The 26,784-nt window shown below is 41.6% G+C and overlaps 1 protein-coding gene across 1 annotated transcript; it reads left to right on the top strand.

Moving 5' to 3' along the window:
- Positions 1–355: 355 nt before the first annotated feature.
- GIPC2 (GIPC PDZ domain containing family member 2) lies at positions 356–25,567 on the top strand. Its single transcript, XM_018083786.2, is given in 9 exon segments — positions 356–391; positions 394–429; positions 431–574; positions 577–603; positions 7,923–8,108; positions 12,243–12,423; positions 14,527–14,636; positions 15,572–15,653; positions 23,597–25,567. Coding segments are annotated over 9 exon segments (957 nt in total). The 3' UTR covers positions 23,752–25,567.
- The last annotated feature ends 1,217 nt before the right edge of the window (positions 25,568–26,784 follow it).

The raw sequence follows: 26,784 nt of genomic DNA, 5'->3' as shown, positions 1-26,784 counted from the left end.
CTGTCAAGTGAACATCTTTGCTAATTCGTGAACTAGCCAGGGGGAAGGTGGCGAACGCCCCCGCTGCGGCTGCAGGGTCGGAACGCGGGCAGGGCTCGGCCCGGGGCTCACCCTCAGGCTCGGGCGGGCTCCTCGGCCGCAGCTGTTGCGGGGCCGGGCGGGGAGGGCTCAGCCTGGTGCTCGGCCAGGAGGCTCGGCCCGGGGCTCACCCTCGGGCTCGGCCGTTGCTCCGCGGGCCGGCGTGTGTGCCGGGGCGGGGGCCGCACCTGGCGGCCGCGATGGCCGCGGGCCGGGGCGGTGCCGCGCCGGGGGCAGAGTTCCGGAGCGCGGGCGGCAGCGGCCGGAGCCGTGGAAGATGCCGCTGGGGCTGCGGAGCAAGAAGAAGCAAGGACAAAGTCCAAGGAGACCTTCAAGCTGGTGGAGAGCGAGGGCGGCGGCTCCAGCCCCGTCCCCGTCCCCCGCGCCGGCCCCGTCCCCGTCGCGGCTGCATTTCCACACGCAGCTGGCGCACGGGCAGCCCACGGGCCGCGTGGAGGGCTTCGGCAGCGCCCGCGAGCTGTACGGCAGCATCGGCCCCAGGCCTTCGGCATCGACCCCGCGCAGGTACGGCCGCCCCCGCGGGCAGCTTCGGCTGCTTCGCGTCTTCTGCGAGGAAAGGCGTTCCCTTCGCTGTTCCGAGTTACCGCTCGGGAAAAGACACAGGCGGAAACAGCAGTGGTCCTCCTGACCGAAGGGTCTGCGGTGTCTCGGGTAACCGGTGTGACAGCTCCCGGGCACTGCTGCGCTCGGGGCCAGGGAAGGGGCACTGGGGCCCTGCGGGTAAATACCCAGAATGGAGGCAAAACGGGAGGGGGTATAAGTGCCCTAAATCTCACTACATTTTAAAACTTCAGCTGAGTGTGATGTTTAGAAAATTTTCTGCTTTATCAGGTGTATAATTATCAGGTAATTATTTTTAACCTCACTGTTCAAGTGAGGTTCACGGAATCATAGAATCAGTCAGGTTGGAAAAGACCTCTGAGATCTTCATTTGAGTCTGTAACAAACTCATTTTTTTTTAACGCTGCTGCCTTTTTGATCTTTTTTTCTTTTTTTTTTTTTTTTCCTGAGCCACGTTCTAAACATTTGTTTGGATAATGATTCATTTGTATTTGTAAATGCATTGTTTTCTCTTGGTTAAAAGGTAGTGGCCCTATCAAGTTCTTCCTACGTGGTTCTGTGAACCTTGACCTCTGAGTGGGAAACTGAAACAAAGTGCTAACATTTCATTACGCCTACGTGTGGCTGTACAGCTTTACTTGTTCCCTTCTTTGTCACTGGCGTTTTTAAAAGTTCTGAGAGTTTGCTGTGGCCTGAGGTAGCAGCATTTCAAACAGTACATTGTAAAGGAAAAGTGGCAGTAGCAGTGGGTACAGTTTAACCAGTCGCTGTTGCATTAAGTAATTAAGAGGTACCAGTGCCATTGCCAGGCAATGCACCTATTTTCCAGATCCTCCCAGCTGCTTTCTGACCTGCTGCTTTGTTTTCTTTCCATACTGAGCTGCTGTTCCCCTTTTGTTCTGTTCCATCTCAGACCTTTTACTCTCCAGTTCTCCTAATTGCCAGATTGTCTTCTATTTTAGTTTTCTTCCTTTCACTGTTGAAATTTCGGCTCCACTGACTGGAGAAAGAACAGTGTTCATTCATAAGGAAACTTAATTTTGTATGAATGGTGCTCTCCTGTTTCTCCTGCTAAATGTATAATCTGACACCCTCAAAGGTTTTAGAGGAAGCACCACATGTTTCATGGGCATGTATTGCCAGCCTTGTGCCAAACTAGAGAAGTTTCTTATTTCTTTTTCCTCTCCGCTGTTCCATTGCTATGTGTGGCTTTTTGGGTCTTTCTGTTGTGGTTGATTTGTTTGTTTTATTTTGTTTTAATGTGGTTTCTGGTAGAAATTGATGGAGAGTTATTCCTGGAGGCACTGAACTTTAAATCTTTCATTCTGTAAATTCAGTTGGCTTTAAGAAACTAAGTTGTACGAGATGCAAATCATGATCAAAAATATTTCATGTTGTGAAGGTGGCTCAGCAGAGTGAAGAACCTAGGCCAGAGGGTCTTGCAACAGAAGTTTGGACAGACAAGATAAAATAGAATAGATCAGTGAACAGCAAGAACTGCCCTGGAGTGTGAATTTATTAGAATTTATTTTAAATGGTATTTTCTGTTAGGTAAAGCTTCTTTTGGACAGATAGTCTGGTGTAAAGAATAATGCCAGAAGCTACATCTCATCAAGCTGACAGACACTGAGTTGCTCAGGTGCTGTTTGTAGGTGTTCCCTGTGCAGGGCAGGTTCTGTGACCTCGCTGTGCTGGAGCCTGTGGGCAGTGCCCACCCCACTGCCTTTGGAAACAGGCACTACCACAGGGATCTCTGCCTGGGAGTGACTGAGGTGGGAATAGTGGGGGGGAAGGGAGGAGGAGAGGCTGGTATGGAGACCATTCAGAGAACTTTTGCAGAAGTGAATACATTTAATATGATCTGTGAGTTCAGTGGAGTGTAGGCAAGGGTGTGCATTTTCGGATAAATTCCTGCCTGAGCGTTTTAATAAGATTGAGAACGAGCTACACTTGTAATCTGTCACTTTTCCTTTTGACTTCCCATGGTTTACAGCACCTCATTCCCTCTTTGGATCACATCTCACAGGACCAGCTGAGTTCAGCTTCTGCTGGAGAATCCTTTCCAGGTTCTGTGGTTGACTGCCAACGATGACAGAGAGAAGTTTATATAAAACACGGTTTTTGTTGCACAGACACTGACAGAAACTTCTGTGCAGACCTGGATCATGGGCAGGGTCAGATGGGGACAGGGCAAGACAGGGGATGCTTCAAAGGGGTTGCTGCTTCACTCCTGTGATGTTTGCTGGATGTCTATGGAGGAGTGAGACATAACAGCAGCTTTCTGAGGCTTTTCCTCTACTCATCCTTTCTTGTCTAGGTATTTTATTCTTCATCCACTTTCCTAGGTGAATATATCTCACTTATTCCTCTTGAATCTGATATTTAGCCTGCCTTTCTGCCTACCTCTCTGTCTTTTGCTATGACCAGCATTTCTTCTTTTCCTGGTGCAATGTTAATGTTCTTTCCACAGGGAGGAGGAGGAGTGGATGTAGTTTCTAGCAATGGATTACCTCTATCATTAGTATGAGTGCTGTTCGAGGTAGATCACATTGTTCCTGTCTTTTAACTTAATTGCTTCAACAGGCTTTCAACAAGCAAGCACAGATCTAAAAAAATTATATGGATAGATGCAATTCTTAACTAACTACACATGTTTCTGTTTGCATGAGTAATAAAAGTATCTGCCTCTATTTTTTCTATGAAGGATGAAGTAGGAAAAGTAGTTGGAAAAAGTATTTATCGTTTGTCTTGGCCATTTAGGATTACCACTGCACTGTGACTATTGGGAAATGTAACAGGGAATGTTATGTTCCCTGTAAGGGTGAAAGTGCTAAAGTGCAGCCTGTATGATAAATAATCAGCACTGACTGAAGGACAATGTGGGTCTGTTAAAGCATTTGGTGATGGTGTGCTCCTATGAGAGCACATGGTAGGGCTTTAAAGCATTCAGAGTAGCTAATCAGGCACTGAGAACCTGGATATCAAAGTGCAGCTGTAACAAGGCTGTTTCTTGATCAGATGAGGAGGGAATGGTAAACCACAGGAGCTATATGGATTTTTGGGTTGTGTACTCCTAATTGGTGCTTCTGATGATTTTGGGTGCTTGGAAAGGTGAAGTGTGGTGGGGCTGCTGAGGTGAGCTGAATGCTCAGTGGGGGTGTCTCTCAAGAGCCAGTGGAGGTTGGAGTTTCTTTCACAGTGGCAGGAATTTTGCTTCACAAGGGGAATACAGGAAAAGAGAGCCCTTTCTGGCAGCCCTAAGGGCAGAAATGCAGCTCCCTCTGTCTCTTCCAATAAGAGTCAGCTCCTGAGCTTATGTGTGGGCTGTTGTTCCACAGGCCTTGCCTCCTCATGCTAAACAGTCAAGTACACTGTGAGGCTGTGCCACATTCAACTTTCTTGAAAGTGTTTGATTTAAACCTGTTCAATTTAAGCTTTTATGGAAGACTGCTGACCAAGCAACAAGCCACAGCTGAAACTTAGGTTTCTGAACAAAACTGCCCTTCTAAATCTAAAGTGTGTTTTAGAGAAAAGGGTCAGCTTGTGAAATCTTCATCCCCATCACCACAGTGTTGGAAGTTTTATTGTATCTGCTTATCCGTTGAAACAAATTGTGCTCACAATCTCGCCTACAGATTGAATGCTTTTGTGAGCAAACAACACTCCCTACAAACCACCTCCTCCCAACCCTATAGCAGCAATTGTTTGCTTGCTGTTTCCCTAAGCAGTGCTTAAATGTCACTTAAATGTATTAGGTGTGATGCTTGCTGTTTTAACAGTGTCTTTTTCAAACAGTTTAATTGAAAGTATTTGAAATACGAGTATGGAAATAATGGTATAGAAGAACTCATATATGTGTGCTCTGGGTTTAAAAAAACCCCAAACTGAATGGTTATTTTATAAAACTTTTGAATGTTTTTGGGGAGGCAAAGTTGCAGACCTGATGCAGTACCAAAAGCACAGTAGAACTTGGAGGAGTTGGTGTCAGTGGGTGTCACATCTTGCTCAGAATTAGATTTCCCATTTCCCTAGCTCTTAAACAGAGAAGAAGATTATGATCTCCTCTGTAAAGCTATCTGAGATCTCAAGGTGTAGGCTTAATAGGGAAGATGAGAACATAATAAATACATAGGATATGCAGTATGGTGCTGCATATATACTTTATATAACACATCATGTAACCCTCTCTTTCTGAGCTAATACAGTTTCTTTATATAACACACAGTGTAACCCTGGTTTTTACTGCCTAATGTGGTCTCTTCCAATTGAAAATACTGATGCAGGACATAATCCATTTTATAATCTATTTTATAAGGTTGTGCATAAGCCCCCAGATCCTGTCACTGAATGGAATTTCCTTGTTCTGTGTGCTGCACAAGATAACTCTGGGTGAAGGAGGTATCCTAGATACTCTGGGACTGATGTAACAGTTCTGATTTATAATATCTTGCTAAAGTTGGCATGAAATATCACAGCACTGGTATGCTGAGTTAAAGATCAAATGCATATGAAGGTTTAGGGTAAGGAGAGGAAAGGCTTAACAATGAAAATTGCACATTGAATTTTTTCTTGCATCGTTTTTGGATGAGAAAATTACTGTTAAATTGTGCCAAAATTGGAGTGAGTGGAAGCTGTTGTTTAAGTATTTAAGTATATAATCTGTTATTAGGTACCAATATTAAACTTATGTAAAATCCACCAAAAATATAATTTTTGAATTTACAGGTCTCAGTTGTGTACGAATAAAGCTGTGCTGTAACTGGTAGATGGTGTAATGGTGTATTATCCTGGAGAGATACATCTTTAGTACATTACTCTTTGCATGTATTTGTTCTGAGAAAAAGCAGTTGTTCACTAAAGAGGATGAAGAATGATTTAAGTTTTATTTTTGACCGGCTGATGCTCTCTCAGCCTTGTGGTTAGCACAGAACTGACTCACAAAAAATTCTGCAGACTTATAGGCTGTAGTAGGAATGCCATCCAGATGAAAGTCTAAAAAGAGAAGCTCTGGATCGAGTTTCTAAATATCACATTTCCACTCTGTTGCCAATTTTATCTATTCAAAGGTGTGACAGTATTTACTAGATGATTGTCTGTTTGACAAGGTCAGATGAAGGATGCTAATGTCTAAAATGTAAAGGCTGCTTGTTGTTCATTGTGAGAACAATGAACAAAGAACTGAGTTGCCGTTTTAAACTGGCGAAGTTACGTAGCTTGAGAGAGAAGATGTGCGTGTGAACTTGATATTATCTGTTCGAATTGAATTCTTTTTTACAAAAAGCTTATGCTTAGAGATTATTCTTATTTACAAAATAGAATGCAACTTCCTACTTAAAACTAGGTTAAGTTCTCTAGGTGTTATTACTGCTTCACTATTGTTTGACTGAAAAACATTGCATTGCCTAAGCAAATAAAACTAATGTGTGTTAGGGGTGTGCTGTTACGACTTTCATTGTTAAATAAGGTGTTAGATTGCAGTGGATGGATTAGGTGAGATAAGCAAGTAGCCTTTGAAGCCAGGCTGTTTGGTGGGGGTTTTTTTGTTTATTTTGTTTTTAAAAACTAAGCAAGACCTCCCTCCAGAAACACCATCTCTCTACTAAACTTTCAGTTTTTAAAACCAAACTCCCCATATTATAGAATCTTAATTTCTAGAAAGCTCCAGAAACTTAAATGCCCTCAGTGAAATACATTAGTAAAAAGTATCCACCCCTCATTTGACCTGGAATCAACTTAAACAAGACTTTCATTTCGATTTTTCTGCTGTCATCCAGGGGATGCCAGAAGGAAAGAAAAGGCATTTGAAGTGTTCTAGTGTGGGAAAATGTGTATGTTTTATGAGGATGGTGAGGGAAGCTGGGAAGGCAAGAGACCCTCCCTCTCCAGCAAGGCACAGCAGGGTTCAGCAGGCCACAGGCCCAGCTCTGTGCCTGGTTTTTTGGGCAGCTGACTGCTCCCCAGGGCCTGCCACCTGCGTGGTGGCACAGATGAAGGACACGGGGTGACACCCTGCTGCTGTTTTTCTTGAATGCTAGGCTGGCTTCCCACTGTGTACTCCTTTTAATGTGCTGGCACTGCTTTTTCCACTTCCTAATTTGGGGCTGGAGCGGACGCTGGAGCGCGAGGGGGGTCCAAGGTGCACTCTGAAGGAGAATAACATCCAGCAGATATAGGCAGGGAGTGGAAAAGTATCTGCCCTTATCTGTTGTCCTGTCAGATCCGTGTGCACGTTGCTGGCAGCAGAGCCTCTGTGGGATGGTTTGCTGCTGTGCCTTTGCCACCCGTGCTGGAGGGACAAACGGAGTGGCAAGTCTCCTCCTCTTCCTCTGCTTCCAGTTGCATGTAAAAGATGATCTTTGGGGGTACTCTTTGCCTTGGTCAAGTAGGTTTTAGGGATTCTCCAGGTTTCTCTTGGAGCACAGAGTTCCTCTGGTTTGGCTGCTGTGCAGGAGGAGCTGTGGAATCCCTTGGCCCTCACTCCTCTCCCACTCCAGCTTGGAAAGGCACTGGGCAGGTGTAGTTACTAGAGCTGTGAGGGGGATGCTGGGTTTGGGTTTTTCTGTTTTGGCTGGGTTGTTCAGGGCAGCCTATAAGAGCAGAAAGCCCAAAGCCTGCCTGGAATGGCCAAATTCCTTTGTGCAACACCATGGTGGGCAAAAGCATCGTCTCTGTCCTGGAGCAATACAGCTGGATTGCTCTCACCCTCCCTGTGCCCAGGACAATCAGCCTCCCTGCTGAAGAACTGCCATAAATGCAGGGAGAAAAAGAAGTGCCTGGTACCCAGTGCTGAAGGGAAATCCCTCAGAAAAGCTGATTTATAAAAAAGAAATTTACCCTTTTTATTAAGCCTTGCTTTTACTAAGCTGGGACAGGGATGACCCCAAGTCATGCTGGAGGGAGGGTAGGAACTAAGCAAACCCATTGAAGGCAATGTGCTCTGAGCTCATGGGGGAACACATGGAGCAATACAAAACATTTCGTGCTCTCTCATGGCCGTTTGGTTTTGATAAGCTCTTTTTTTTCCCATTAAACTGCTTTTAAGCAATCGTGTTTTAAGTAGTCCCTAGTGATCTTTGAATCCTGTGGATTCTGTCGTGTCATGTGTGGAGGCTGTCACCTCTCCTGGGACAGCTGGAGAAGGACAGATATCCTCCTTTCACCTGTGGATCTGTCAGAGGCCAGCACCATGCTCTCATTTTATCTTCCTATCAAACTCATCAAACCTAATATACTGTTAATGTGTTTGCTTTCCTCCCACACAGATCATGTTTTGCACTTTGAACACTCATAAAGTTGACATGGACAAGCTCTTAGGTGCACAAATTGGCCTTGAAGATTTCATATTTGCCCACGTGAAGGGACAACGGAAAGAAGTGGAAATTCTTAAAACTGAGGATTTGCTGGGACTTACTATTACAGACAATGGGACTGGCTGTGCATTTATAAAGGTAAGCTGAATTACCAGTGAAATCCTTTGTTCTGTAGAAGCTTCTGTTACTATAAAAAGGTGATTATTGGTTTAATGATCCTTCAGGACTATAAAATCTTTTATTATCATAAATATGGTAAGTAAAGGATAAAGTTGCTTTCCTTTAGGTACATCATTCAAGATTAGCTCAGCTATTTCTGTGCAGCATGTCATTCAAAATTAGTTCGTTTGTTCATTGCTTCTGTAATGTGTATCAGCTTTACAATGTGACCATTGTGTTTCCCGACCTACCCTGAGGTGGTGGGTGTTAGATCCTGCTTGCATCTGCCCCCTCCTATTTTAAAGTGATTTCCTGATGTCATTGATTAGGTGCTTATAGAACGCTCATGTGATAATGAGATCATGTTCTTTCAGTCTTTGCCTGTTCACAGGGCAGAAGCCTTTGTGCTGCACTAGAATAGGGGCAAGTATAGTGCTTTTTCAGCTTTCCAGTAGTGTTGCCTTAGGTAGTGTGAATTAAAAGGATATGAATTAACACAATTTACCACAATTAACTTGAGTAGCAACTATGGGCAGTAACATGCACAATATATTAATCATAATTGCTTCCCTTCTCCTCTTCTGGAGGACCTACAGATAGTATGTTTTGAGGCAAGTAGAGGCTGAGGAAATGATGCTACCCTTCTTGTTAGACTAGGTGTTAGGAACCTTAATCACATTTTCTGCCTTTTTTAGATTCTTTGCTCTAATCTACTCCAATTATCCACTATTAGCGAGGCATTGGCAATTATCTTCGGTCACTGCTGTCCCAATTGCTGTTCTCATTGCTGTTGTAAACAGAACTTCTTGTGAGGAGAGCTTGTATTTTCTGTTCATTCCTTCACTGCCATGGATATAAAACAAGACACGATTTAGAAATCGCTTCACTTGTCGTTGTGGTGGAAAAATTTGATCGTGTTTGAGAAAGTCAAGATGCAGTGGAGGTTTCAGTGAGCATTTTGGCAAAACCACAGCCTCCTTTTTTATGTTTAAAGACAGAGAAGTGTGAATTTCTGGTGATGGCATCCACGCAGCCCATACCATTCAGTCGTGCTGCTGCTTATGTGGCATTTTAAAAGGAGGCATTGACAGCAGTGCTTCGGTGCTCAGCATTCACGTGTGCAGCACTGTGCAGTGAAACCCTCTCTGTGCTTGGTTGGGAACACAGGGAGAGAGCAGCCAGCACACAGAATGCTGCATAATTGGAGCAGACTGGAAAACCCTCACCACATAAGCAAGGCAAGCTGTAATTTCCAGTAAATCGGGTAAAACTTCTCTGAACAAACACGGTTTTACTCGTACTGGTTTAATAATAAGCATTGCCATGAAAATGGTGTGGTCTTCATGGAAATGCATCAATTTTAGGAAGTTTCCAGGAGCTTTGTTGTTGCACATGTAGAGAATGGATCTTTAAAAGCAGCATAGGAAACACATATGCAAAAGTCAAAGCTGCATCTTTGTTATACTTGGTTGTCTGGGTGAATGACTAAGCAGAGGCTAAGCTGTTTCTACTCTAAAGTTTGATAGAATTGTTTTTGTTCATATAAAAATATTTTCCTTGAAAATTTACTATGTTCCAATCTTACTTAAAAGTTAATATTAAATTTACTGATTGGTGGGTTGTTGAAAGTTGTTATGGGCTGTAGTAGTTTTATTGCATTTTGAACAACAGGGTACTTTCTATGTCTGAGATATAACCCAGCCAGTTTCAAACCTGACACTGAACTGCAGGTTCTTTTCCTATGAAATCTGATGGGTTTTTTTGCCATGCCAAGAACAAAACTTGGTGTCATTCTACTTTCTCAAATTTGGTTTTGGGGTACATGGCCAGATGGGAAGAAGTATTGTGGAATCAAATTAGCATTCAAAGAATAGCAGAAAACTTGAAGTGTGACTGAGAGGTGTATAAGGAGACATTATCAAATAGGGTAGACATTACATAGGAAATGTAGATCCTCACAGCTTTTCACTGGACTGTAGAGCACTTGAAATACAGGCCTAGCAGTTGCACCTTAACTGCTGTGACAATGCTGCTCTGCTGTCTCAGGTCACTTGGAGTGATGATAAAAACTAAGCCATAGGGAAAAAATGTTTGATATGACACAAATAACAGCCAGTGAATATTGCTGAAACAGTTTTATTGTTGGGATCCCAGGAAAGAAAGCAGCTAAATGAATAGGAGTTCAACACATAGACTAAACATTAACTGAAGTCTGGTGGGCACCCTTTTGAATCCTGGTAATTCTGGTAACAGAAATGCATTTGGTGCCTGGTTTCTGGCGTGTGTGCAACACCCACCTCTTCATTCACCACGAGGCTTCTGCTCGGTTTTGATATCATCATCATCATGGCTGGGCTTCGCAAACCAAGATTTGGGAAGGGCTCTACCCACGTTTGTTACAAACACGCTGGTGGCTAAAAAGGCCAATATGAGACAGACACGTCTGGTTGCAAAAGGCACAGCAGAAAGACTCCTTAGGTGGTAAATTCTGCAAGACACGATTCTTTCTGCGTTGCCTTTTCTCCTCAAGGGTGATCCTGCTGTGTTCTCAAAAGCATCAGCAGCATTACAGATGGTGTGTCTCCAGACCTCCTGATTGGAGGCCAGAGTAGACCAGTTATGGTGATCAATATGGCCAAGGCTGAGATGTTGTTTCAGGGAGTCCTTGTATCTTCTCTTCGGTGGCAAGTTCACCATAAAGCAGGATCTTAGGGAGGCGGTGGTTGGTCCTTCATCCTGGAGATGTGCCCTGCCCAGCACAGCTGTGTTCTCAGCAACATGACCTCAATACTTGTGACTGCTGCTTGTTCTAGAACAGATGTATTGGTCACATAATCTGACCAGTGGATGTTTAGGATTGCACGGGGACAGCGTTGATGGAAGCGTTCCAGGAGTCGCAGGTGGTTTACAGCGCACAAGTTTGGTTTTGATCTAGATTAAAGAAAAAACTGCTGGAAAGAGTTAAACTCATCCTGAAGCTTCAAACTGTGGCAGTGCGTTATCGCAATGCTCTCACACTTCCCACTGCCTCTCAGATGGAGGCACATGTGTGGGCTCACACACGCGCACGCGGAGCAGGAGCAGGTTTGGGGATGGTTGTGCAGCTGGGCCGGGTGTCACTGCAGTAGGTGGCAACATGTTTGTGTGCTTTGTCTCCCTGCTACCTCAGTCAAACTCAGCCTGAACAACGTCAGGCTTTGTTGAAAAGATTGTTATTCAGGAACACATTCAAATGGAATTCGTATCTCTGCTAAATATAAGATATTTTACTGTGTCACAGCTTTTCTCTTATATAGCCAAAGAATAACGGCTTATGTGATGTATGCACATGAGGAACAAATACATAACAAGTACGTAACAACAGTAAACAATCACTGAAATTTTAAGTGTGATAAATTATTTTAAAGATTTTTTTTCCCCCTCACTTTTTACATTCCACTTCACAAAACCTATAAATGCTGACTTCTGTTACGACCTTTAGACCGTGTGTGTTTTCCATGAGGTGGCATTTAGAAGATTTTCTTATTCTTTATTCTTATTCTTTATTATTTAATTTCTTTATTATTTGATATACAGCTGTATAGCTTGATGAAGAAAATGATAGTTTTACCACTAGAGGTGGAACTCATTGAGATTTACCCTTTCTAGTATGTCATTTTTTACTATATATAACACACCTATTGTATGTCCCTGGACCATACTTGCTAAGAGAAAAATTGTGTTCCTATGCTTGTCAAGCTGTTAAATCCAAATAAAACAAAAAAAATGATTAAACATTCACATTAGTGACATGTCCTATGTTCAGTTTTAAAGCACAAAAGATATTAGCTTATTCAGAACCCTTAATTTCTAAAGTATCTGTGCATTCTTTTTTTTTCTGCTGATTTTTTTTTTTATTCAGTGCTTATTAAAATACTTAGTTTGAAAAATAATGCTTTTCAAAATACGTTTTATGAAAATCTTACAGACCAAACACCCTGCTGGAATAACAAGCTCAGTGCTACTGATGTTGTTCACTGACATTCTCGAAACTCTGTGGTGTCACCTCTGAAAAGGTGTCACCTTTTAAAGGAATGTTCCTAATGCTGTTTTGTTTTTCTTTTTAAATCCTAGAAAATCAAAGAAGGCAGCCTTATGGACCAAACCAGAACTGTCTGCGTGGGCGACCACATAGAGACTATAAATGGCAAAAACGTGTCGGACTGTCGGCATTATGAAGTCGCCAAAATGCTGAAAGACCTGGAGAAAGGTCAGATGTTCAAGCTGGAGTTGATAGAGCCTTTGAAAGCATTTGGTGAGTGCCCTTGTTCACTGGATAGCAAAATCCCACGTTGCACTGCATTGTAAGTTTGTTTTCAGAATGTGCCCCTAAGGTACCGTAGCTGTCATGTTATTTTTTTAGCTGTGCATGAATTTTTTTTCTTTGAAGTGGAAAATTTATGAATGGATCTTCTTCCACCTTGCTTTCTCCAGCAGTCATCCTCCTGAGGGTTTAGTCTCAGTCTCTTTTGCCACTGCATGAAGCTGCAAAATAAGTGCAGGAATTGTATCACAGATACATTTTTAAAGTGTGGATCACTTCACTAATATGCTGACCCTCAAAACTCCTCTTTTCCTCTATTGATACATATTCCCTGTTGATCTGTGTGTCAGACTTTTCCAGGCTGCAGAAAACACTGAGATTCCCCAGAGCACCTCCTCTGCTGCCTCTCTGCCTGTCTGTTCTCCCTCTCCCCAACTGTTTTGTGGATCTCTAATCATACAGCAGGGATACTCAGAATTGGAAGGAAGCAACATGGCAAAACTCTGTCTCTACTTGCCACCTGCATACTATGAGCAAGTTATACTTAAATATAAGAGGAATGCATATCTACTGTGAATTCTTATGTATATTAATTCTATCAATGTGGTAAATAAGCAAACAAAAAACCCCCGGTATATTTAACTCAGGGAATCAAAACAGAGATCGACTTATCATTTTTATCATCTCAGTTTTTTTATATCCCCTCAAATTTTGTAGCATTTTCCTGTAATAAGAACTTCAAAATAGTGCTAAATCATAAGTTTGTATGAGGCCTTTTGTGCAGCTGCAATAATGGGAAATTCAAAATCACCATCTTCCCTACAGCAGCCAAAGTTTTAAATGTTTATTTTTCAAATCTTCTTTTATGTGTTAATATTTTACAGCTAATGTCATACACCAGTCTTGACACTTGGTGTCAGAATAGCAGCAGAAATTGAAAATGTGAGAAATGCAATGATTTCTTTCTGCTTCTGGTGCTTCCGTGAAGAATGGGGGTTCTGAGTTTATCTCTAAAGCGTTTGGATATCAGCTGATACTCCTGTATCAACTTTAAATGTGTATGTTATACATTATGCTAAAGTAGTATTACATGTGTATTCTATTGCAATTAGTAACACAGCAATACCCTTTTTTAATATGAGCCTGTAATTTGTATTCAATGCTGAAAGTGTTCCACAGTCTGTTTGTAAAGGCCAGGGTAAATCAGCATTTGATTGATGACTTCAGCCATTATTTAATAGTATTTACTTCGATCAGGTGATTAAGATACCTTTTAGTCTGCCTGTGATGTAGAGGAGACCTGCTAATTTCATGGCAATACCTTTGATCTGACATTGAATTAAGAGGCTATCAGAGTTTGTGGGCAGATTTTTGGAAGGTGCATGTCACCTTTTTACCCTACATAAATCAATTTGCACATTGCAGTAGGTTAGAACATCCTGCCTCCAGCCTGAGATGCAGTTGGGCTTTAGGCACAAATTTATTCAAGATAGTGTTTAAGCTGCAGCTGCTGAGAATAGCCCCAGAGGAGATGAGGAACAAGATCCAGGTCCTGCTGGACAAGCAGGTGCTGAATTCCTGTTGGTTTCCCCTGTGTGAGTGCTGGGAATCAAATTGTTTGCTCAGCTCAGTGTGGCTCGTGGGGGTGTTTGCACCACTGCAGCACTGGAAGATGGGAATGTTGCAGTGCTAAACCTGCCATGTAAAGACCAGAATAAATCAGCAGTTGGCTGGTGACTTGCAGCTGTTATATAATATTAAGGAATAAACACAGTTTTCTGTAGAATAGGGAAATAAAATTGCACAAGGTGCATGTATTGAAGTGCATGCCATAGGCCTGCTTAGATACATTGGTCAGTGGAAGTCCTGGCTTCAGTGAGGTCGAGCAGATATTGGAGTCTGAAGACCAGAAACTGTCAGCAAAGCAATACTTAAAATATAGTTAATTTATAATTTTTACATACTTCTACATCTTGATTAGAATAAACAGTGAAGATAATGTAATAACCAAAGCAAATACATCATATTCTGATGTACCATATACTTAGTTTTGCTTGGTGTTGTTTTATTTTTGTTGTTTGTTTTTGCCTTTAGAAAAGCTGGAACCGAGGTCCAAAAGTGGAGCTTTGACAGAGGCAAAAATCTCCAAAGGGAGAGAAACACTTCGCCTGAGAACCAAAGGCTCTGCTACTGTGGAGGAGATGGTATGGTTACCTTGGGGCCCCTCAGTGGTTCAGTTATCTGGCAAGGTAGGAAGGAAAAATCTGGATGTCACAAGGTAGGAAGGAAAAATCTGGATGTTACCAGGTAGGAAGGAAAAATCTGGGTGTTACCAGGTAGGAAGGAAAAATCTAGATGTCACAAAATAGGAAGGAAAAATCTAGATGTCACAAAATAGGAAGGAAAAATCTAGATGTCATAAAATAGGAAGGAAAAATCTGGATGTCACAAAATAGGAAGGAAAAATCTGGATGTCACAAAATAGGAAGGAAAAATCTGGATGTCACAAAATAGGAAGGAAAAATCTGGATGTCACAAAATAGGAAGGAAAAGCTTGTGGGACAAAGACTGCCTTCTGCATGGAGAAATGCTTATAGGAAGTTGAAGATTATCAGGGATAGGATGGGGCTGAGGAACCTGGAAGCATAAAACCTAAGTTTAGGTTTTGGAATCCATGGATTACATGGATGGATTTAAGGTAGAGTAGACCAAAGAGGGAAAGGGGAAAGAAAAAGGGAGGGTGGTTGAAGAATTGTTTCCATTTCTGACACTGCAAAGTGTGTGGGACCAGTGTAAGGGTTGTTGTTAGGAGAGACTAATTACATGGGCATGAATATGTGTAAAACCAGGATTAGAGTTTGGTGAAGAAATGTTATTTATTCTGGGTTCTCCTAAATCTGTTGAGGGTTTGAGGAAGATCTGTATTGCCAGGAGATGTTTAGTTTGAATGTGTGAGCTGCCTGGCTTTGATGGCAGGAGGTAGGCTCAGGTTTATGAGAAGAGGGAAAGAGAGTGGAATAACCAATTTTATTTGTAGACTTTGTAAATCCAGGTGGCCAAGATGGGAGTAAGGGTAATCACTGCCAAATTGCTGGTATAATCATACTTTTGTTCTTTTTCTCCCTTTGTTTCAATAAAGCCAACTGAAGTTGAAGAAAACGCAATTAATAAAGTGGATGAGCTTCTTGAAACATACATGGGGATAAGAGATAATGAATTAGGTGAGTTTTTAGCAAATACATTACTACAAAATTAAGCAATTTCTCATTTTCTGAATGCACTCTAAAATTTATTGAGTACTTTAGTCTCTGGATGTAAATGAAGCAAAACTTGTCCAGCATGCAGCCTCAAAAACTTGCCTGTATTTCTGCAAATGTGTGTGTCTGATAAAAGAATCTTCCTCCCACTTCAATCCTTATGATATAATGAATTAATCCTCTATTCTTCACATTGCCTACACACTGCTGCAAGAATTTTTAAGTTGTTTGCCATAACTGTCACACTGTATTCTTTCTGGCACATGTTTTCTAGTGGATCTTGTGTGTACCACATTTAAGGATTCTTAAGGATAAGTTTATTTGCTTTTTTGCCCCTTGGCTTGGACACATCACAGTTGATTGCTGAAGTTGGAATCTGAGATCTTCATCAGTGAAAGGGCAGCTATTTAGCAAGGGAACTGACAGAGCAATTGTACAATTTATCAAATTCTCTAAAACCTGTGTTCTGAAGAACATGGGAAAACTTGCAGAATGTTTACTAGTTATCAGAATCATCAATTTATAATGAAAGAACTAAGTGTCATAAGTTCCTTAAAAGTGCCCCAAACTTGTCCTTGCTTTTCTCTGTTGATCTGACAACAACTAAGTAGGAATTTCTGTTTGTGTGGGAAGAAGCTGCAGTCTGGCTGAGTAAGCAGTGCCACTGTAGCCAGCTGTGGCTGGTGTATTCCTCATGGGATCTTCTGGAACTGCTGATCCTGAGATAAAGAGGAAGGTGTTTATTGTTATGGTAATACCTAAAAAAAAAAAATCAGCCAAGAAATAGGAAAAGGGTAAGCTAAATGGAAAGTGATCTGGAAAAGAAAGCTTTTGTGAGAGAGAAGTGGAGAAGGAAGAGCAGAAGAGAAAATAGGTCTGGCATGAAACTAAGGGCAAAGAAGCAGGGTTGGAAAGGCAGTAGTTAGCACAGAGGAGTGAGAACAAAAGGAGGTTATCTGAATAGCCAAAAGTTCTTTGTGGCTGCTCCTGCCAACCAGCATGTGATTGGCAGATTCTGCTGGTTTTCTCTCAGGAAAAATTGCAGGTAAAACACTATTTTTCTTCAGTTTAAGGTAGAGGTGAGCTTCCTGACATAGAAGAGAGGGCAGAGCTGCCCCAAAACTTGTGAGTTCTGGTCTTTAAGTAACGTCTAAACTTTCTTATTCCCAGAAAATAAAAGTTCTCAAAACTCCTGTTCCCAGCAACTTTAACATGTGATGCTGCTGCCATGTAATGTGCTCTTGGGATCCCTGTGTGGTACTGAGCCATGTTTAGGCTGGGGAGGATTCCATGGCCTGTCCCTCTCCTGCAGCCTTTGTGCCTCAGTCCATCTCTGGCTCCAGGTTCAAAGCCCTGAGTCTCTTGCCAGCTGTCCCTCTGGGAGCTGTTTTTGTCCTGCAGCTGTTGCAGTCCTGGCTTAAGCTGGGCTTCTGGAGACTCCTGTCCTTGCAGGTTACTGCCAAGGTCTCCAGGCTCCTCACCCGACAGGAATAACCAGCTGGAGGTGTCCTGCTTTTGGTGTCCATGGGAACAGTGCTGTGGGAACTGCTGTTCCCTGTGGGTTTGGCTCTCAGGGCTGTAACAGGATGGCTCTGGCACAGCAGACTGAGAAGTTCAGCTATCAACACATATGACTGAGCTGATTGCCAAGCACCTGGTAGAGTTTTCCCATGAATTCCTTGATTTTTTTTTTTCTTTTTTCCCCCCAAAGATGTAGTGCCCTTCCTCCTTCAGTCTGTAGTTTGGAAACTTTCAAAGAATGCCTTAAAAGAATACTCAAAGAAGGAAGAGATCTTTGCTCTCAGAGAGACTCTCTTCTTCCCAACTGGGTGGTTGTTTTGTCCTTCATCTCTTCTTTTCCTCCCCAAAAGGGAGTGTAACCAAGAAAAGCTGTCAGGAATCAAAGACTGTAGGGTTTAGTTTGCACCTTTGAAGCCCCATCCTGAAGTTCAAGTCTGAGAGTCGGCGGCCAATGGTGCTGACAAAACTTTATAATTTAAAAACAATTAAACAGCTCTAAGACTCTTTAGCAAAGGAGAGCTAATCACCTGTCACATATCTGCTCAATTAACACATGTCAGTTTTTCATAGACTGGATGTGATCAGTCATCCATGAAAATGAAATATGAGGAAAAGATTCATTCAGAGAATGCCAATCACCACTTAGCTCAAAATTTCACTCATTACTCAAGCCAGATTAGTTGAAAATGCAAGTCATCACAATGTGCAGCTGACAAGTGATTAAGATCTCAATCATTGCTCACTCCCATGCAGTTCTGTTTGTCAGAATCCTTGGATGTCAGTGTTGCTCCTTCATCTCCGTTAAAATGACACTTCCATGGAGTGATTGAATTCTAAAACAGTGCTCAAGTTTCAAACCATAAGTTAGAAAGAAAGAAAAAGAAATCCTAATGTCAAGTTACAGACAGAATTAAAGGTGAGATAAAGCCCTTAATTTTTGCATAGTTAAGTATCGTGACAGTTGCAAAAAGACTGACTAAATCTATACACAAATCCCTAAGTTGGAGCAAAATGCTGGGAAATCATTAGTGGAAATGCATGCACTTTTTTCTTTTTTTTTGGTACAGTTTTTTATTTTCAGAGATCTAAACACTGCTGAGATTTATATACCTGCTTTTGGATGCACTTTTACCTTTTTACCTCTTTACTCTTTTACTGAAAATTGGATTCAATCCACAGAAGGGACAGTTGGCTCTGGAATTGTGTTCCTCAGCCATTTTATGGGCACACTAGAAATTGGGTGAAGGCTTGACTTCAGCCTTCTTTAAAACATAAATGTACAGTTGAGAGATAATTCAGGTTATTTTAAATTCTATGCTTTCTTTTCTGTTAAAGAAGCTTGAACTGTGGATTAATAGGAGCAACTCAGGGAACAGTGTTAGTGAAAAATACTGGTGGCATTTAGTTTTTAAATCAGTAAGCCTTGAATTGTTATAGACTGTATTTGATCCCAAAAATTCTGTGTGGGAGGAAGCCTGGATCAATGGAATCCAACCCCAGAATGCTGCTGGTTGAAAAATGATGGCAAACAGGCCTTGCTGTCACTCAAGCTTCTTCTCTTGGTTCACAAATCCAACCCAGCAATATTTAATCCATGTTTTTATCTCAAAATGCTTTAGCTGGAGTGATATTCTCCCTGGATCTTTTGTTTTCTTCTCCTTCTGTCACCAGACTTCCTTTCCCAAAGGATTTTATTGTATACACTCTGGGGCGTATTGTTGTGGCTGTTCATTTACTCTGAGAGAATAATGGGAACTTCCAGAAAAAAAGAAAGGCAGCAAGTCCAGTTAAATGAGAAAACTTCTCCACTTCAAGAAGTATTAGTACTTAAAAAAAAAGGAACAAGAAATAATATTTGTAATAGTACCTTAAATGCCAGATACGATAATGTTGAACATGAAGCTTAAAACAAGTAATGCTGAATATTGGAAACTGCAGTGTTATGCTTCATTTTCTGCTTTAAACTGACAGGACAGAATAGTAATATTTGTTACCTTTTTGGTGAAGGCAAAACTTCCAATAGCATTACAGCTAAATAAATATTGAGGTTTCTGTTAAGACTTCTGTTAAGAAGTTACAGTGTAGGATATAGGCAGAAAAGGTAGATAATAAGAGTGTAAGGTAGATAATAAGAGTGGCAGGCAGCAGGTAGCTTTCATGGCTTGTGCCCCATGTGTCTGTTAAAAGTGAAAATAAAGATTTTGTGAAAGATCTTTGAAGTTATTTTAAAGAAGGGACTAGGTTTGAAAAGCCAGCATACTACTTTGTTCAGATTCTGGAAAGGCTGATATTGAGCTTCTCTGTTAAAGCTGACAAGACTTCTAATTCCTTTCATCACTTTTAAGATTGCCGAACTTTTCACATTTTATGTAGAAATTTATCAGGTTTTTACATTGCCTGAAGTGAAATTAAAAAAAAAAAAAAGAAAAAAAAAAGAAAATCTGAAAACAATTGGGGGCTCTCTTGAGTGTGGAAAAGTATTCTCTTGGAATGAAATTCCTGTAATCACTTATTGTGCAGCTCTTACCAGAAGCACTGGGGGAGAGGGAGGGGAGTGGTGACAATTTGGCACGAGGCCGTCACCCCCCCGAGAACCGGCAGAGTTTTCTTCAAGTTGGCAAAGTGTCTGCTAAATGCCTTGGCGGGTTTCGAATCGCCTCGGGAATTCCGCGTGGGCAATGTCCTGGTGGGAACGCGCCTGTCCCGCACGGCGGGGCCGCCCTGGGGCTGCGGCACCTGCCTGGGGAGACGGGAACGTGTTCGGGGGGTGATGGAGAAGGCTGGTCAGCTTTTAGTGCTCCTGGGTGCATGGAAGGAGTGAGGCGGGGTTCAGCTTGGCACGGGGTGCCTGGAATTCCCGAGGGATGCTGTTCCCGGGATGCGCGGCAGTGCGGCCCCGCCGGCACTGGGGGTCAGCACCGCGCTGCCGAACGCGCAGCCACGGCCCTGCAGCCTCCCGCGGAACCGGCATTCCATGAACATCGCGTTCCAGCGGCTGGACCTGGCGATGGGAGTGTGCCCTGATAATTACAGCACGTCAGACGTGCCCCGGTAGCGCTGGTTGCGGCTGCTCAATGCAGATCATAGAGTCATAGGATCAGCTGGGTTGGAAAGGGACCTCTGAGATGCATCCAGTCCAACCCCCTGATCCAACCTCCGCTTGTGGTTCCAGCCGCATGGCACTGATGCCACATCCAGTCTGTCCTTAAACACCTCCAGGGACAGAGAATCCACCACTTCCCTGGGCAGCCCATTCCAATGGCTGAGCACCCTCTCTGGAAAGAATTTCTTCCTGATATCCAACTTAAACCTCCCCTGGCACAGCTGCAGACCGAGCCCTCTTGTCTTGCTGATGGTTCCTGGGAAAAGAGACCAACCCCCAGCTGGCTCCCCCCTCCTGTCAGGGAGCTGCAGAGAGTGAGGAGGTCTCCCCTGAGCCCCCCCAGCTCCCTCAGCCTCTCCTCACAGCACTTGTGCTCCAGTCCCTTCCCCAGCCTTGTTGCTCTTCTCTGGACCTGCTCCAGGACCTCAATGTCCTTCCTGAGCTGAGGGGCCCAGAGCTGGACACAGCACTGGAGATGAAGATGTTTTGGTTTGAGGCTTTAGCACGGCAGTGATGTTCTGGTTCTTTCTTGGCTAAGTTGAAAGTTGTCCTGATTTTCTGTGTTTAGTGGTTTTTGTTTTCAAGTATAAGCTAGTTTTTAAATTCTGGTTTTCTGTTCGGGAAGCTCAGCCTTTAAAGGAATACTGTGTTTGAAGTAACACTTGCTGTTAATGGCAGTTTTTTACTGTGCAGTTCTGAGGCCTCAGCTGGGGCAGTTGGACTGTGATGCAATGCTGGGTGGTCTTGTTTTATCTCTGCTGTCACTGTTATGTGGCTCTTTCATGTCTCTTGACCAGTTTATCTTAAAACTGGCTAAATTCTTTGTTCCCCCTCTGCTTAAACACTTGTCTAGATGCTTACTGTGTTCACGGCAGCTTTTTTAAGTATTTTGTGTAACTATATCTTGCCATGTTTGGTCTTGTGTCACCTTGCACGGCTCTTCTCTCTCTGACTTTCTCCCACTGTCTATCCAGAGTAAGTTCATATCCTGCCTCATATCCAGAAATCTGTGAAGTTTCAATTACACCCTTCACCTCGTTATCTCCAGGATTTCTCCTCTATAAGTACCTTTTTATGCCATGTTGTCAGGGAATAAGCTGATAGGACAATAATGAGCTGATGGGACAAATCCTCTTGTCAGGAACAAGAGTCCCTTGTTTAATGCCCATTTCCCATCCAGACTTGTCTGAATCAAGAGTCCCAGGAACTTCCCAGGGGGAACAGAGAGAATCAATGCAACAGGGGTAGGGTTTCATCTGGCAGGGAAAGAGATCTTGAGAGTCCTTGAGAACCACTGGTGGTGCCTGGCAAGCTGAGTTACACTTGAACTGTCTCCATCACAGCAGTTTATTTGTCAAGATTTACAGATATTTTCCTTGGACTGCTCTGTGTAGTTTGACACACTGTGATTGTGGTTGGAGCCTCATGTCTGAACACAGTTAAACCCAAAACTTCAGGTTTCTTCAGAACTCCTGTTGTTGATGTTTACAGTGTGGAATATGGCTCAAGCTTGCTTACAGCTTGTTACAAGTTTGCACAACAGCAGAAGTTTATAACTGTCAATGAGCTGAGTTTCAGGTCATCAAAATAACATCAAATAAATTTATTAAAACTGCAGAGTAGGGAAAGTTTATTTTCCTTTTTATCAGGGAGGCTTTGCTGTGTGGATTCAATACAGTGCATGTGGTAGATGGCAGATTGTCCCAGTGAAGATGTTTTCCTGTGACTTCAAGACTCCCTTCCCTTTCTCAGGCACTGTAATACGTGGTTTTCATTTGGATATCCCTCTGGAAAAAGGCTAGAAGTTATCAAATCCTTCAGTGTGACACTTGAATTTGATACGTTCATGAAGAAAGTGATGGTTCCTTGGTGTATAACAAAAGATTGGGGACATTTTGCAGTTTAAGGCATTAAGATATCACAGTCTGGCTCTGTCATATCAGACCTCTGCTTTCATTTTCCTCGATACCAGGCTGTTCCTGGTCTTTGCTGGCTCTGGTTACAGCAGCAAGGCCTTTCCCTTGCTTTTGCACAGTTTGAACCACCTGATTTAGACTTTCAGAAATAACCTTTTCACTTTCCAGAGGCAAAAGCAAAAACTTACCCAGCCTCTAGGGTACTATAAGTTAAATATGATTTTCGAAGCTGGAGGTAATAATAACTGAAGCAAACTCGTACACTGAAATTAATTGCTCCTTAGTTTGGAATGATGTGGAAAAATGTAGGTCCAAGCAGGACAATAACGTGACCCACAATAAATGCCTCAGCCTCTTTACTACCTGGAGGTGCTGTGGCTTTATTTTGTGCATTTGGTTGGTTTGGTTTGGTTTGGTTGGGGGATTTTCGTTGTTGACAAAAATAAGCTAATTAAAAATTAAATGGAATTACGTTGAAAAATTAAGCAAATCTGCTTGAGGTTGTACCATAGTTTCCTGAGAACACAACCTCTTTCAGGCAGTTGCAAAAACACTGTGTCCAATACCTAGCAAATCAGATTTTAATATTCTTTGTGCTCTACACAACACATTAGTTGAGCCACATTTGGATTCTCTTTTCCTAAAACATTCAAGTGCTCAAGTGTTTTCTCTAGGCTCATTTGTCAGTACTCCTTTTTAAATGCAGGTCATGCTTAACATTTGAACATTTAGACTTGTAAAACATGGTCTGTTGCTAGCAAACCCATCCTGGCTTGGTTGCATGTGCCTGTTTTGCAGGCTGTGTGTTGTTTTCCATGTTTAAACCCTGTACCTTTTGGCTTTCTATGAAAAGCTTGGCCACTTTAAACTCTTAACTTGCTGAGATCTGTTCTGTGTTGTTTAGAGGAGAAAAACACTCAAGTTTGCCTTCTGATCTTCTGGTTTAGATCAGCAAGGTCGTATCTTGCTGAAGTTGGTGATGACCTGGCATGGGTCTCATTGTCACAGAGGGGTTGAGTTTAACCTTGTTTTTAGGCCCATGCTTCTTGTAACGAATACAGGATACAGTTTAATAACATTAAAATGAAAGGTCATGGAATTAAAAATTAAATCTCTGCCAAACAAACAGAAGGATGTATACAGAGCACTCTGAGGAAGCTCTCCTGTCAATCAGAGCAGCTAGTAGATAGTGGGGGGGGAATTAAGCACATAAATTCCCTCAAATCCCAAATTCAGCAGGTAAACTTTGCTTCTCCTTAAGCTGACCCTGCCAGGTTCTGAAAACAGACGTTCAAAACCTGCCTTGGCCCTGTGTGTTAGCTGCCACTTTGATGCTGATTCCATTATTCTGTTTTGTTGCTCTTCAGCTGCAACCATTGTGGAAGCTGGAAGAGACAAGAGAAACCCCGACGAGTTCGCGGTGGCCTTGGATGAAACTCTTGGAGACTTTGCCTTCCCGGATGAATTTGTCTTTGACGTGTGGGGAGCGATAGGAGATGCCAAGCAGGGACGACTGGAATGAGAACTGTGCAACTCCATCAATCCCTGTTTGAAAATACAAAGTGATTTGCAACTATTTCCATCAGTAACTTTATCGAGACGAGTTCAGGGTGCTCTGTGTAAAGTGTTCTCGTCTGAGACTTTCCTTTTGCAAAGGAAGGTTTCTGATAAAAACATGAAGATAAACCCAAAGTTTCGACAGCTGCACGTTTAAAAAATTTAATTTGCACACAGAAATCGCTGTGAGGGACGTGTCAAGGTGATATATTTATACAGAAATTTTATGAAAATGATGTATTTTTTATTGTACAGACACTTTGATATATCCATATTCTGAAAAGCTTTAGACAGAACTCAACAAGGAGTTTGGATTATTTTATCTCTTTAGAGAGGTTTATAAACTTGTTGAGGAACTACCTAGCTCTATGCTGCAGTTCCCTGGTTTTCCTTTTGTCCCTGTGTATTCATGTACACAAAAAGCTGAGAAAAACCCAAAGCCTCAGGTTTTCTTACAGTTTGGCTTGGACATTGTCTTTGCTGTGTAGACAAAGCTGGGAATAAGTTACTCTGATTCTTTAGGATGCAAATTCAGCAAAAAAAAAAAAAAAAATCCTCTAAAAGATGAGAACTAAAGTCTTGGAATGAAAAGACTCACTTGCCTTTGAGCCACAGGACATTCTGTCTGGATATTACTGAGGTGAGTGAGTAGGGTAGAAATGCTTAAAGTAGGAAGCTGCTGCTTTATTCAGATGCCATATTATTGCAATAGGAACTGTGGATGGAGAAATAAATGTTAATTTTGATTCCTGTGAATATATTTGAATAATATCTGTGAGTTGGCTTTGGAGACTACAGTCTAGGACTAGTTGATCTTTGCATATGCTAAATGATTTCTTGAAATCTTATGGAATTCCCCTCTTTTCTGTGTTTTTTTCAATGTGGAAACACAGGAGGGATTGAAGGTGTTCAGACCTAGAGATAATTCTTGTAAAGTCACAGACACTCGTGGTTTGGATGACAGTGCATGACTAAAGCCTGAAAAATACGTTAAACTGCTTTTAGATGTTAGGATTTCAAATTATATTTGTACATAAGCGTTTAACTGCTAATTTCTTACTAATAAATCTGAGATTATAGAAAATGAAACTAAACAAGAATGTGGGGTCTGACCTGGGAAGGTGTCCTAGCTTTTTAGTATTTTTATATTTGCATAAGAGTATAAAATAATAATTATTACAAAACTTTGTTTTCTAAGTCACTTCCTAGTTACTTTTCTTCTGAGGAAAATGTCTTTCACTGTCTCGCAGACATCTCTTTAAAATAAAACCTATGCCAATAATTTCACATGTTCTATGTCAGTGATTATTTTTGGGTCTCAAACCATGAGAGTTTGAAGCATCATGGAGAGAACAGGTCCTCATTCACTTTACTAGGTTATTTAGGAAGGCTTCCAAACTCCCCTTCAGTTTTTTGCACCTGTTAACAATTAGTGAATATTTTCTCTAGTTAGAAATTATTGCTTGAAGATCTTATAAATACCATCCAGTGATCTTTGAATGGGGATGATCTCCAATTTTATAAATGCTGCTGTGAATGTTTTGCTCTTTTATCTCTGGTTTAAGGACAAGCTTTCACATAATATAGATATTCCTATTTAATGAGTGGTACAGAGCAATATGGAGGTAATACATTTTAGGGTATTTTAGAAGTTCAAGGTATCAGAATTTCTCTTCATTGTACCTCATCACCAGTGTGGGCTGAAATCTATATTTATCTTCAAACAGGTGTGATTGTTATCAATTTCTGTATGCAGAAATTAGATAGAAAATATATAGAAATAGAAATACAGACAGAAAAATTTGGACTAACCCCATTATGAGAAGTAAAATTGTATAATTTTACAAGAACACGTCACTTTCTGTAAAACTTGAAAGTAAAGAAATTGAAGGAGGTGGTTAAATTTTATACATTGCTCTTTTGGGGCCTTGAGGATATATTATTTTGTGAAGGGAGTGTAGTTTTAGGACAGAGAGCACAAGGTCTGGCATTTCTTATTGTTTGATAATTGCAAATCTGAGCCCACAATCTTCTATTGCAGTTGAGCACACTCAGCTCTTGTACAGAGTTACTTTAACTGATATATTCAAGGTAATGAAGGGTTAAAATGTTGGGAGCCATATGGTTTATTCTTTAAAGTTCCAGGTGAAAAGGAAAAAGGAAATGTCAAGAATTCCCTGTTGGTTTCGAATTATTTTATATAGAAGTCAAATATCAAATTTTGTGGAAATGTTTATGTACACTGATGTTAGTAACCAACACGTTACTGATTGTAAAATAAATTGAAATTATTTATAAAAAATAATTTATAAAGAATTCCTTCTTTATCAAAAAGTACTCTGGAAGAGCTGTATTATAAAATAATACCTGAGATGTTGCCTGTAGCAGATAACCCCTGCTGTTTGGGCCATTCATTTTATTTTGAGAAATTAATGTTGCTCAATCAATTTATCCCCAAGGGATAATTTGTCTCATTAAACTGATAAAATAGTGAGATAAAAGTAATCTCTGAAGCTCTAATTCTGCACAGAGCTGTCTTTTGCCATAATGACCTGTCTTTGTGGAGTTTATTTCAGACCTAAGATTTAAACAGTGATTGCAATTTTACTGGCTTTTGCTGCAATAAAGTACGTCAATATATCTTAATTTTTTCTGTGTTCTCCCAGCATACACTATTTCCAGTGGTTCTGCTACCCAGTTTAGTGCATTATTTGTGTTTTCCTGATAGCCATGAATAATTTGTCACATGAAAATCACGCTGCCTTATAAAGCATGGTAAATACCTCTCACTTTCTGCAGTGATTTGTGTAGTAAATTAATGTGGTTTCACTAATTACTTCACTTTCAGACTTACTGCTCTATTCAGGACAAAACACCACCATTTTTCTCTGTATGCAGAGACTTCAGGTAGTCTTTAGGGGATTTAATGAAATCTGGTGTTCATAAAGTTCTGAGCTCATAATCTTAAAAACATGATGAGAGAGGAATATTTTACACT

This window comes from Manacus vitellinus, unplaced genomic scaffold (genome assembly GCF_001715985.3).
Source record: "Manacus vitellinus isolate BGI_N305 unplaced genomic scaffold, ASM171598v3 scaffold_67_pilon, whole genome shotgun sequence".
Lineage (NCBI taxonomy): Eukaryota > Metazoa > Chordata > Aves > Passeriformes > Pipridae > Manacus > Manacus vitellinus.
This window is presented reverse-complemented; position numbering and strand designations above follow the sequence as displayed.